This window comes from Ictidomys tridecemlineatus, chromosome 6 (genome assembly GCF_052094955.1).
Source record: "Ictidomys tridecemlineatus isolate mIctTri1 chromosome 6, mIctTri1.hap1, whole genome shotgun sequence".
Classification (NCBI taxonomy): domain Eukaryota; kingdom Metazoa; phylum Chordata; class Mammalia; order Rodentia; family Sciuridae; genus Ictidomys; species Ictidomys tridecemlineatus.
In genome coordinates this window covers 2,152,388-2,165,176 of record NC_135482.1, presented here as the reverse complement: position 1 = coordinate 2,165,176, position 12,789 = coordinate 2,152,388, and the positions used below count along the sequence as shown (strand labels likewise).

Here is a 12,789-nt window from a genome sequence, read left to right as displayed (position 1 = left end):
TGACAGGGGCAAACCAGTTGAAAGAGTGAGTGTCTGTGAGGGGAAAACCACTGAGGTGAGCCAGGGGTGCAGCTGGTTGGAGGCCCAGTCGGAGGGACGGGCCCAGCAGCCAGGACTCCAGCAGCCACTGTACCTGATGGGGGGGCTCAGGCCTCTGGAGCAGATGAGCAGGCTCCCTGAGTCCAGCTGGTGATCCACCTGCTTTTATTATAACCAGGAGCTGCCAGTTGCAAACAATGGCCGTGGTGAAACCACCCCAGAGTGCCTTGTTCTAAGCACTGTGGGGTCGCCTGTCAGTGCTGTGTCTGGGAGCCTTCCTGGGTGTTGCTCCACCTGTCAGGGGACCCTGGAACTGCTGGCCTCCAGTGTGCGCACCCTCAGCACCAGCTTCCAGTGTTGATTTAGGTCCCCAGGTCGCATAGTGTCCTCAGAGAGGCCTTGCAAGGCTGTGCCACACATGCTGCCTTCCAGTCTGTCTTCAAGCACCACGAGTGTTCTCTGCTGTCAGCAGCTACACTGCGCAGGATGGCCGTGCTGGACTCCATGCTTCTCCTTAATTGTGGGGATGGCCTGAGCTGCAGGCACAGACAGCCTGGCCAGCTCCAGACCTGCTGGCAGGGAGTTGGGCCAGGGCCATGAACAAGAATGCCACCCAGCGGCAGGGGCGGGCTGCACTGGGGTCTGGTCCATGATGACGGGGACTTGGCTCTCAGCCTAAGGACCAGGCTGGGCTGATTCAGAGAGGAGAGCAAGTGTCGAAGGAGCTTATGTGAGCCAGGTCCCTCCCCCACTCCGCCAATCCTGAAAGGGCCAGGAAAGCCCCCACTTCCTCCTTGGGCTGTGCCGGGAAAGAGGACCTGAAGGACCTTGATCCCAGGGGAGGCTTCCAGCAGGCAGGGGACCAGTGTCAAAGCCAGAAAGGAAACCAGTGAGACACCAAGTGTCTTCACAGAAACAGACCAACACCAGCCCTGGGAGCCTCCTTACCCTGTGGAAGTGCGAGTCCCTCAGGAGGCTCCTCCCCAGGACAAACTCCTACACCGTGTGACTCATGTGCTGCACACCTGCTGTGGAAAGGGGGCTCCCAACCAGGGGACCTTCACAGAACCAACACGGGCAGGAAGGGAGACCACGTGGCATGAGAAGAGAGCAGTAGGGTTAAAAGCCACAAGTTCTAAATAGGAAGGTGCGCGAGGCAGTGGTGGTCCTGGCTGGGAGACAGCTGCCCCTCAGTAGCTCCAGGCTCTGCTGGAGCTGGGCCCCAGGGAGCTCATCCCAGGTGAGTACCGTCCTGTGCAGCTTTTGGTTCAGGTTCTTGGGGAGCCAGCAGGGGAGTGACGCAGAGGACTGAAGGTCACACTTGTCCCTGGCCAGCCCAGGGTCAGTGTCCGCTACTTGTCCAGTTGCCTGAGAACGTGAGGTCAAGAGGCACTAGGGACCCCTCTCTCTGGTGGGTGGGGCGCAGGCAGGGCTGATGTTGGTAGCCATGTCCAGTGACCTGTTGGTGGCCTGGTGGGGAACATACCCTTGTGACAGGAAACTTGGAAGGTTCTGGAGCCTAGGGTGGTCTGCCATGGCCCAGGCCTCATTAGTGCAGTCTGCGTGAGCATACATCTGCTCAGCGGCATGGCCTGCAGCTTCTATTTGTTTTCTCAGATGATTTTCCGAAAGTTCTAAAATTAGGAACTTAATTAGACATTTAGCAAAACTCCTCGAGACATTCATCCCCGCACTGGGCCTCAGTGTCCCTTCTTCAGGAGCAGAAGCTCCAGCCGGTGCAGAGCGTTGCCCACCCACCTGGGTCAGGCTGGCTCAGCAGCGTGTGATTGGCCCGGGGCTGCCTTGCCACCCTGGTGGGCTGGGTAGCGAAGAAGGCACAGTGGAGCTGGCCAGCCCTGCCCCAGGAGCTCACAGGCTGATGTCCATGGTGGAAAGTGCAGGAGGAAGAATCCAGAAGGGGCAACACTGAACGACGGAAGCAGCTAAGGAAGTCTATGTGGCTACTGTGGCTCTTGGGCTTTCAGAGGTTTGCTTTTTTGAGGACTTAATGACATCCTAGCTGGCTTCCCTGACATTGGAGCCTACTCACAGTGGATGGTCTTCTCTACGTTAAAGGAGCACTGTGGCTCTTCACCCCATCTCTGGCCTCTCTGTGTGTGAATCCCCTCTGTGCCCTCACATGGACCACTGGGATGTGCCCCTGTCTCAGGAGGCAAGCAGCAGGAGACCCACAGTTGTCCTCTCTGGGGCGGAGAGAGCAGGCCCTGTGCATGTGGGGTGGGAGGGCCAGATGATATGCATTTTGGGAAGCCTGTCTTTAGAGTCACTGGGACAAAGGTGGCGCCCGAGACTAGCAGCTGCCCCCTGGCACTCTCTCGTGGCCCTTCTGAGAGGTGGGGGCTCCACCTCAGTGGGACATGGGCCTCTGAGGTCCACAACAAGCAGAGCTGGCCCCCCAGGTCTTCCTTGGGAGGTGGTACCTCTGAAGGTCTTTTCAAGCCTCCATGGTCAAAGGTGGCCTTTCTCACCTAGGAGGACCCCTCCTGCCCTGTGATTAAGGAGGACCCCAGTGAGTGAGGGGCATAGACCCCACACAGGCCTGTCGAGTGGTCATTGTGGACCTCAGGCACTTGCAGAAGTGGAGAGCAGTGTCACCTCTTAGCTGGCTCTGTCCTCAGGCCCTGCATTGGGAAAGGGCCTGTGCTGTGGTGTCTCAGCGTGTTGATCTGTGCAGAGTCACCACAGCCTGCGGCTCTGTTCCTGCTCCTTGATTGTAGGTTTTTGGCCAATAGTGACCAGTAGTGACCCTGCTGGGACCCAGCTTCCTAACAGTACCATGGTGGTGACAGTAGTTCCTGCCACAGGTGTGCCACATGGTACAGAGGCATATTACAGCTGTGGGTCTGGGCCTTCCTATAAGCTGGGTGGCACCCCCACTTTAGGATTCCTCTGGGCCACGACAGGTTGGCCCAGGAAGCTGCTGTTCTGTTCATTGTCCCTTTGTACTCAGGAGGTGTCTCTTCTGTTGAGTGCTCTGCTGCATTCTGAGATCAGCGGTCATTGGTACCTCATTGGGTTCCTCAGAAGTTTCTCCCAGTCAGCTGCTGGCCAGGAGGCTGGACCCGAAGGTGCATCTGCAGGCAGGTGTGCATGGATATGAGTGAGTGTGAGCACGTGCGGAGGGCGGGAGAAGGTGCCATGGGAACAGAGGGGCCCATGGCTGGTGGGAGCAGGTGGTGCCCCAGGCCTGCTTGGTCTTACTGACCAGTGTTCCCTCTGGGCACCCTCTTCTCCAGCCACCCCAGTGCTCTCTGCCAGCCAAGAGCTGCTCTCAGTTCCCACTCAGGCCCTGCCAAGTGGCCCCGGAACTGTTTCTAGACGTCCTTATCTTAGACTGGCTTCGTCCCCCCAGGTGTCCTCAGCTGCAGTACTCAGTTGTCACGTGCAGAAGCACCCCTCTAAACTCACGACCCTGACCATAACTGCCCTGCGCTGCGCTGATCCTGGAGCTACCAGGCAGAGGGCACCTGCCCACAGAGCAGCTTGCAGTGGGGAAGTGGAGAGTGGTCACAGGCAGGGGATGGCCAGTGCTGCCCAAGTCACCAGGAGGGCGAGGGGCCCTGGGGGACTCCCTGTGTGCCCCTGCCTGCTCCTGAGAGTCCTTGAGCTCCTTAATCCCAGGCTTTACAGCTTCCACTTCAGAAGAGTCTGTCTTTTGTTAGGGCTTCCATCTGCTATCACCCCAGCTCTTCAGCCACAAGGCCGCAGTTCCCCCGAGTCCTTATGGATCCACATGACTTGTGACACATGCCCAGTACCCCGTGGGCCATTTCCTGGCTGGTGCCTCCTGGCAGCCTTCCCTCTTGCCTGGTGGCCTCTCTGTTCATCTGAGAAGCTGACAAGCTCTTGTGTGTGCTGGGTGTCACGGGTGGTGCTGTCACCACTCCTGGTTCTGTTATGCTCTGCAGATGAGTCTGTTCCAGCAGCTCAGTGTGCATTTGTCTGATTTATAATCCGTGACTTGCTTTCCATTGTCACCTGAAGGAAGGAGACCTCCCGGGGCAGTCACAGAGCATCTCGGTGCTGAGCCGGGAGCTTGCTTGAGCTGGGTGGCTGGGAGTAGATATCTCTGAGTTGCGTTGCAGATTGTTCCTGCTAACGCCAACAGAAGCTTCCCAGGCCTGAGGCAGGAGAGAGGAACTACCCCTGAGTTTGTTTGCTTTTGTTTTGGGGGTGCTGAGCATTGAAGCCAGGGCCCCAGGCTGTCTGGCTAAGTGCTCTGCCATGAGCTGCACCCCCAGCCCTAACTTAATTCCTAACAAGGGCGGAGTGGCAGAGGACGGTCAGCGCACTGTGGGGCCCATTCCTCGTGCAGCAGGAGCCCTCAGAACCTTTTAGAGAGCAGAGCCGCGTGCCTGCACTTGTGCCTCAAGAAGGAAGCGCGTCCCTGCCTGTGCGGGCTGTGGGTCACTGGGGCGGGTAGGGTGGGAGCAGGAAGGCCAGTGGGACGGCAGGGTCGTCCTGCAGGATGACATGGGCAGGGGCTGTGTGATGTGGGAAGGTGGGGTGACCAGGTGGAGGTGCATGTGGAGATGCACTGGCAGGGGCCACGGGGGCTGGATGTGGGTGGGCGCCTCAGTGCCATTCCCCTACCACAGTGGTGCCCGGCACTGCAGGGACGGCTGAGGGAGGAGCGGCTGAGGGGCGCACGTTCAGTTTGAGATGCCTCAGACGTGGCCATGGGTAGGACGCAGGCCAGAGGCAGCCACAGGACCTGCAGGGCTGGGATTTGGGGAGCTGGTTGCCGGGCAGAGATGTGGAAGTGGGGACACCAGCAGTGTCCCAGAGGTACAGAGGAGAGGAGAGGCCCTGGGTACCTCAGCACCCGGGGCCTCACAGGCCGGGGCTGCCAAGGAGGCCGGGAAAGGTGGCCAGAGTGATGAAGGTGAGCCAGAGAGGAGTGCCTGCAGGGCCAGGGTTCCAGGCCCACCAGAGGGTGGTGCAGGGGCCCCTGGGTCATGGGAGGACCAGAGTGAGGCCACAGGCTGCCAGGTGAGGCTCTCGGGACAGATGCTGTAGGTCCCTACACAGGTCCAGCAGGGTGTGGGGCTGACCCTCCTGAGCCCTTGGGAAGCCTGGTCTTGCCCCTGCGCTGCCTGCAGGCCATGTGGCCAACGTGTCTGGTTCAGCCTGGGGAGTGGTGGCTGCTGTGAGCCGTGTGCCCAGGTTCAGGTGCCAGGGCTGCGGAGCCTGCTGCTTTATAGATAAGCGCCAGTTCTCCTTCCCTGCAGCCTCACCACCCTCCTGATTGGTGCCTGGGGACAACATGGCCACAGCGTCCCTGGCCTGGGTCCACAACGCAGGCCACCTGCTCAGGATGAAACAGACGCTAATCGCCGAGCGAGCATCGGCAGCACTGTGTTGATCAAAGGCCCTCAGCCGCACCAGCTTGTGGGCCGCTGCGTGCCGAGCTGGTTTTGAGCTCCAGAGGTCTTCTTTTGGCAAAAATACAAAATTAATCACAAGGACAGTGTGTCCTTGTGCCATCAGGCCCTCCTCGGAAGACTGCTCTGTTGAGAGGTCACCTGTTTTCACCCTGCAAGGGCCGTCAGCCCACGGGATGGCCAGCTCTGGCTGTGCTATCCAGCCCCCACTGCCTGTCACTGTGTTGCTATTTTTAGCCCTGGTTTGGTCCAGAACTTGACAAGATTTCAAACTAATAACTGGATTGTCAAAGAAATCAACTGTCAGAGTTACACTCTTGACTCCTGCGGGGAACCCAGAGGGACAGGAGGGAGGGGTACTGGAAGTGGCCTCAGGACTGCTGGCCTCGGTGGATCCTGGCCCAGTCTAAGGTAAGGGGTGCCACAGCTCCTCCCGTAAGATGCTGTTCATGGCACAAGACATGCCTCCTGGGCACTGAGGTTGCTCTGCTGGTTACTGAGTCCCAGGGAAGGGTCCTGGAGCTGGAGACTCCACCCCCCTGTCAAGTGGCCACCTCAGAGGAACACAGGAGACCTGTGCAGCCTGCCTGTGGGGGCTGCACAGGGGTGCGGGGCGCAGGGCATAGGGCGCAGAGTGAATTAAGCTCGTGCCTGCCCACGAGCAAGGAGCCCTGACGCCCGTCATGGTTAGCTCATTCATCCCTGGGTGCAGGCGATTTGTATACTGACTCGAGTGGCCTTTGAGCAGACCTCTGGGTGTGTTCTGCTGTGTGCAAGGAGCGGGATGGCCAGTGGGGCCTCTGCTGCCTGGCCCTTCCCTGTCCAGGCGCCTGTGGGCTTTCCCCCTACACAAGGACCGGGGCGTGTGGGCTGTGCGTGTCAGCGTCACTGAGAGCAGCATCACTTTGAAAGTGCAAAGTATCACGGGAGCCACTTAGAAATGCGGAAACAAAACGAAAAGCAGGTGTAATTGACTCCAACAAAATACTTGCTTGGACCCAGCACATCCAATGCCATCATCTGACCCTACAGTCGACATAAAGTCACTGAAGAGAATCTCCACCCTCTTGCATTCACATTAAATGTTCAACATCGAGTGTGGCTGCACAGATCCTACATCTCATCTCTTCCCCCGCCTGTTGGAGATGCTCAGCAGCCCCCCAGCCATGGCCAGAGACCTGAAGGCCGAGCACCCTGTGGCCAGCCAGCCCCACACTTGGTTTTGCCTCAAGCACTAGGAACTGTCTGTTCTTACTGTCGATTTCTCCTGCAGGCAGCACTGCCTAATTGCTACACCGTGTGCTGGACACAGGTGGCCTCCACCTGAGTGGCCGCCCAGTGGGTCGCAAACCCACACTCTGTATGAAGAAGGTCTGGCACAGAGGGCCTGGGCCTTGCACCCTGTTTGCTGAAGGATGGGGCTGGGCTGGAGTGGAGCCAGTCCACCTGCCCAGCAGCGACTCCCATGCCACGACTTCGTCTCTGTTCCACTATTAGTGCCCCGTGACTGGGCGGAGACTATTGCAGGGGTTTCCTGGGCTGGACACCCCTGGCTGCACCAGAGCCAGGCCACCTCTGACTCCGAGCAGGCCCTCTGCTTCTCTCTTGAATCATTTCTAATGAACAAATGTGTGAGTACTTTTAAAAGATCAGAATGTGGGCTCGTGAAAGAAAATCCCCACGTTCCCTCGGCCATGATGGGCAACTACCCTTCAGCTCTTGGTGATTTCAAGTGTTTTGTGCAGGTGCAGGCCTGTGGGTCTGTGTGGCCACAGGAGAGGCAGCATGCTGCGGTGTCCATGGCATGCTCCTGTCCACAGGTGCTCCCTGGGGAGCAGAGCCAGGGTTGCTTCCTGTGCCTGAGAGCCTGTGCGGAGCCTGGCCCACTGTGGCACTGGAAGCCCCTTTGTGACCGACACGGCTGGCTGCCTGGTAGCTCTGTATTGTGCCAGTACCTGTCCCTGGAGGGTCTCGCAGCTGCCAAAACTTGGAGTGGTGTCTCTGTTCAGCCCTCACGTGGGGTCCCTCTCTAAGGTGCAGTGCTGGGCCCTGCCTATGGTCCCACCTGAGGACTGGCACTGGCCTTTGGCCTCCTGCACTCAACCACAGTGAGGCCTGGGCACGCCCCAGGGACTGAGTCTCTACCCTCTGATCCCCTTTTCTGTTGCTGTTCCATGTGTCTTACCTAGGGTCCCAGCAGGTCTCAGTCATGGTGACTGGGTGTCCTTCGAGCACCTCTCCTTCAGTGGGAAGGTCAGCTTCCTCTTGGCCCAGGGCCACATGGTCACAGTTTTACAGGAAGGGGACCTTTTAACTTCAGTGTAGGAAGGGGCGTGTGCCTAGACCTATAGGCCTAGTGGGCAGTGTCCCCTTCCAGGTGGCCCAGGTCACTCATCCACACGGAAGGGTTGTGGGGGTTGTTGCACACGAGGGCACATCACAGGCTGTGGGGGTATCAGGCCTCCATGGACTGATCCTGTGCCCCTGGGCCATGCACACCCTGCCCTGAGAGCTGGCATGGGTTATCCCCGCGCTGTGTGGGGAGGATGAGGGTGGGCCTCTTGTTTTATGTGCTCAGCAATTGATGCCCAAGTCAGTTATTCGGGAATATTTTAAAATTAATATGGCTTATTTAGCATCTGAGGTTGGAATTTGAAGGTCTAGTCCAAAGGGGTCAAAGGACACTGTCCTCCACATCTCTTAGTGTGTCCTCCCAGGAGTTACAGGTGTAGGGTGGGTGCATGGGCAGTGTGGCAGCCCCAGCCCAGTCACCACCTGTAATGGCGTCTCCTCCCCCAGACATTTGCCTCCTCCCTGCCATGTCCAGGCGCGTCTGGGGGAGAGCAGGATGCTGTCCCTGCCTCCTCAGTGCTCTGCATAGTGAGACCCTGTTTGCTGGGTGGCTCGGCATCCTCTGTGGACAGTAGTTGGTTGGAAGCTTGCGGCTGCCATGGTTCCTGCCATGGTGGCGCATCCACCACTAGTGGTCACATGCTGATTTCATGATAGGAGCGGGCGCTCTCATCACCCCTTTTACAGGTAACCAACTGAGGCACAGCCAGTGAGGGACCTGCCCAGGGCGTGTGGCTTGTGCAGGGTGGGTTTGCATCCTGGTCCTTGTGCACCAGCCAGTGGGTGCCCAGTTGGCCCTTGGTGGTACCTGGGGCACTATGTTCACCTTTCTGTGATGTTCGCTGACCTCCACCGAGCGCCTCATGCCATTTGGGCGGCATAGGGACACAGGGGACTGCTGATACAGTGGAGGAAGCGTGTCCTCCGCAACAGGTGAGCTCACGGAGGCCGTGACTGTGGGGAGCTGTCTGGTGTGGAGCTGGGGCTTGGGTGGTGCCCACTGGTGTCTCATCTGTGACCTCTGCCCATCCTGCCGCTGCCCGTGCTTACAGAACCCGCGTCACCACATTGTCCTTCCTGAAAGGGCCTGTGTGCCAAGGTGATCACATGGTGTAGATGGCGCTGTGACGAGTTTGACTCTGGAAAAATAAAATCCTTTTGGCAGCAAAGAGCCAAAGCTGTAAACATCATTTGCTCTTTACCAAGTCCCTCGGACACAGACAGGCTGGGAAGCGAGCGGCTGCAGGGCCGGCTTGCCTTGTTTTCCTTCCACATCACAGGGGGGAGCAAAACCTTCCCTGAACATTGAGCCACCAAAGGGGTCGGTGTTGATTATGGAGAAGAATTGACGGGGAAAGTGCCACCTGCAGTCTTTGGAGCAGGCCCCTGGAGGATTCCCCGCAGTCCTGTCCCTGGCCACGCAGTGCAGGGTGGTCCAGGGCGAGCTGCAGCCTCGTCACATGCGCAGGCAGTGGCTCTGTGAGTTATGGACCCGCTACCTGCATGAGGTGGGTAATGCAGAATAGCGCAGGACTAATAAATGTGCCATGTTACCCAGATTGGAGATGCTGCTGCCTGGCGCATAAATAAGACAAGCTTTTTAAAAGAGATCTGTGTTTAAGGGTGTGTTTGTCTGTGTTCTCTGCCTGCTGTAAAGGTCACCCGGATAGATTTTTCCTTCCTTAGCATCACAGGCCGTGAGGAACCGGGCGTTTCTATTCTCCCTCCATCCAGCGAACCTGGGGGACTAAATTAGATTCTGAAATTGAGTGTGCAGTGGAGTGGGTAAGCCGCCGTGATGGGAGGGCACTGCTTCTCACCTTGCGAGTAGCGAGGTCATGATAATACGGAGCGAAGTGGATTAAAAATAAAACCAAAGGTATTTATTTATGACCTGCTCGGAATCGGATTGGCATCCGTGTAAGTTGCATCTAATGGTGAAAGACAGCAGATTGATGTTGATGTGTCCCTGAGGACATATTGCCGGTGAAATTTGCTCTGTGAATTCAATTTAAAGGCCCATAGAAAGTATCCAAAATGCAAAGGAAATGGGGGGAATTGGCACCCAGCCATAGCAAAACGACAATTAGAAGAGTGTCCTAGCATGTAGCCCTCATGGTGTGTGACTGCTCAGGGACAGCCAGGGCCCTACTTCACCCAGGGTGGGGCCAGTGGTGGGTGGTCACAAGGGCAGCTGGGACTGTGCCAGGCCCTGCACCAGGACATCTCAGCTTGTCTTGATCTTGCCCATGAGGAGATAGCGCCAGCCTCACTTCTAAAGGAGAACAAGGGTCAGGGGCACATGCCGTTGATGGGGACCACACAGAAGGCAGGGGGTGCACTTCCGGGCCAGCCAGTGGCTGCAGCACCTGCCTGTGCCAACCTTGCAGGGCCCCAGAGGCTACCTCAGGTTGGGCATGAGCCTCGCTGGGCTGAACCTTTTATTGACAGATGGTGTTGGCAGCCTGAACCAGCTGCCCCCTTTGTCATTTGTCACCTGCCAGGAGCTGGGAAGGGGCCGTGCCAGCACCGTGGCACCTCACTGCCTTCCTCACTTCCATCCTGCTTCTGGATGGGCTGGGGAGGAGCAGGTGGCCCTGAGGGCCTCGGGTGGACACTCTCTAGGACCAGGTTCAGCAGGGCCATCAGACAGTGGAGTACCTCCCTCTGGAAGTCCTCCTGGCCTCATGGGGAGGAGCCTGGCCTGGACCTCTTTTGAGACCCCAGTCCAGGAAGCTGACCTGGCTACACAGCCCTCGGAGCCCCACTCCTGCCATACTAGGTATCACAGTCCCTTGAAATCCAGCGTGTCCTTAGTGAGGTCACAGATGCTCTGGATGTGGGCTGTGGGCTGCAGGAGGAGCTGCGCTGTGGGTGCGTGGTGGAGATGGGCCAAGTCTCAGCCATAGTTCTGGTTAGGAGGTCACCGTGTCTGTCACCAGTGTCTGCATCCTGGCCTCTAAACTCTGAGCTCTGGAGACATTTCCTTTGTGTCCTGTGGTTGTGTGACTATCTCCACAGCTTGTCCAGGCTGAGACATGGCTCATTGCTGGCCTGGAGTGTGAGGCTAGCAGAAGGGGCTCCAATATGGGGGACTCAGAGCAGAGCTCCTGCTTCCTGGAAGCCAGAAGGACCAAACGAGGGGCAGTGACAGGCACTGCTGAGTGTGCAGTGTGCCCATGTGTGTGCCCATGTGTCTGCCCATGTGTCTGATGTGTGTGCCCTTGTGTGCCCATATGTACCCAGGTGTGCCCTGTGTGTGCCCCGTGTGTGCCCACGTGTGTGCCCCGCATGTGCGTGCCTGGTGCTGAGGTGCTGCAGTGGCCCGTACATGTGGTCCCTGTCTGCACAGAGGTGGCACTATCTAAGCGGCTCAGCTGGACCTGGGGATGCAGCTGGCCTTGCTGACACCCGGTGCCTCCACACACCTGATTCACTTTCTTTTGCATAGGGCAACTGTGGAGGGGAGGGCCGGTGGTCCTGTCATGCTCCTGGCTCCACCCTGTGGTCCCTGCGCATGTGTGCTCCAGTTCTGCCTGAGCGGTACCTCTCAGACGCTCACCTGCCCCCGGGCCTCTGGAACACAGTGTGCCCCTGGGCGTGCCGATGTCTGCCTCCCTGGGGCTTTGTGGATTAGGTCAATGGCCCGCTGCTGGGAAGAGTGGGCAGGTGCAGCTCCGCAGCCCCTTGCAGGACAAGCTGCGAGTGAGCAGGAGAGGGTGGAGGGTGGGTGTGGATGGGAGGCTTCTGCAGTGCCCTGTGCACACCTCACAGCCACTGGTGGCTGCCCTTGCTCGGGCACTGACCTGCAGCCCCTGCCGCCCCCCTCTGACCTGCCTGTCTCTCTCCCCACAGGAGCTGCTTCTCTTCCTCCAGAACCTGCCCACCGCCCGCTGGGGTGACGAGGACATCAGCCTACTGCTGGCTGAGGCCTACCGCCTCAAGTTCGTCTTTGCAGATGCTCCCAATCACTACAAGAAGTGAGCCTGGCGCCAGTGACAGTGGCCTCACTGTGCGGGCAGCATCCTCTCCTTGCCCGGCCAGCTGAAGGCCCCTTTGAGCAGGCGCTGGCCAAGCACTGCCTTGGGGAGCAGCCCCTCCTACAGGCGACTTGCCAGGGTGGGCCCAGGCGTCTAGGGCTGAGGGGTGGGGCAGCCCCAGTTTTATGAGATACCAAAGAGAGCTAAGGGAGGGTCCCAGCTTTAGGGGCCAAAGATGGGTCAGGAGTCCCCCTCACCCTGTCCCTGGAGTGTCCTTGCCAAACGTCCACCCTGGAACCCTAACCTGGCAGCCAAGAGGCACCCTCTCAGGCCTGCTGTCCAGGAGCCAGGCGGAGGAAGGGGCAGCCATCTCAGACCTGCTTCATGATGCAAAAGTTCTATTCTGTTGAGTGAAAGAGAATAAAATATGGACAAGATGCTGAGCAGGACCTTGCGTCAGCTGGATCTCTGCGTGCACAGAGCCTCTGACAGCCAGCCGTGTCTGGGCTGCAGCCCTTCACCCTGGGGTGTTTCCTTTCTTGGTTTGAGCTTGGCTGGAAGCTGATGTCAGGCATTGGATCTCGGGGATGCCGTGGGGCAGAGTGAGGCCTCTCTCAATTGCCTTACTTTTCGTGTTTAATCTTCAAAAGAGACGGTCCCCGCCCCCCACCGTCCCTGATCCTGTGATGTCCCTGTCCAGTAGCCCCTGGGGGTGGGGTCTCTTCTCAGAGCAGGACAAACTGGCCTGTAACCCAGGCTTTGTGTAGGGCCCTCTTCCAAGCTGCCTGAGCTTAGTGGGCGGAGCTTCTCAGGGTCTCCTGTGCTCCCAGCAGCTCTGCTGTGCTTCCCTGGTCTGCAGTGAGTGGGCTTGACTGCTCGCTGTGCTGACCGCTCCTGGGCTCTGCTGGGGCTGTCTGCTGCACCACGCTCTCAGGACTTGCCTCCACACATCCTCCAGGTGACAAGGACACCCCCTGGGGCACTGAGCCACGGGGAGGGGGCAGCCTCAGCCT

At 58.6% G+C, this 12,789-nt stretch overlaps 1 protein-coding gene across 1 annotated transcript in view; it reads left to right on the top strand.

Moving 5' to 3' along the window:
* The window catches only part of Tbc1d22a (TBC1 domain family member 22A), a 327,374-nt gene extending 315,155 nt beyond the window's left edge, over positions 1–12,219 (top strand). The window contains exon 13 of the mRNA XM_005335015.5: positions 11,652–12,219. Coding sequence (XP_005335072.1) covers positions 11,652–11,780 — 129 coding nt within the window. The 3' untranslated portion in view covers positions 11,781–12,219. The remainder of the gene's footprint in view (positions 1–11,651) is intronic.
* The last annotated feature ends 570 nt before the right edge of the window (positions 12,220–12,789 follow it).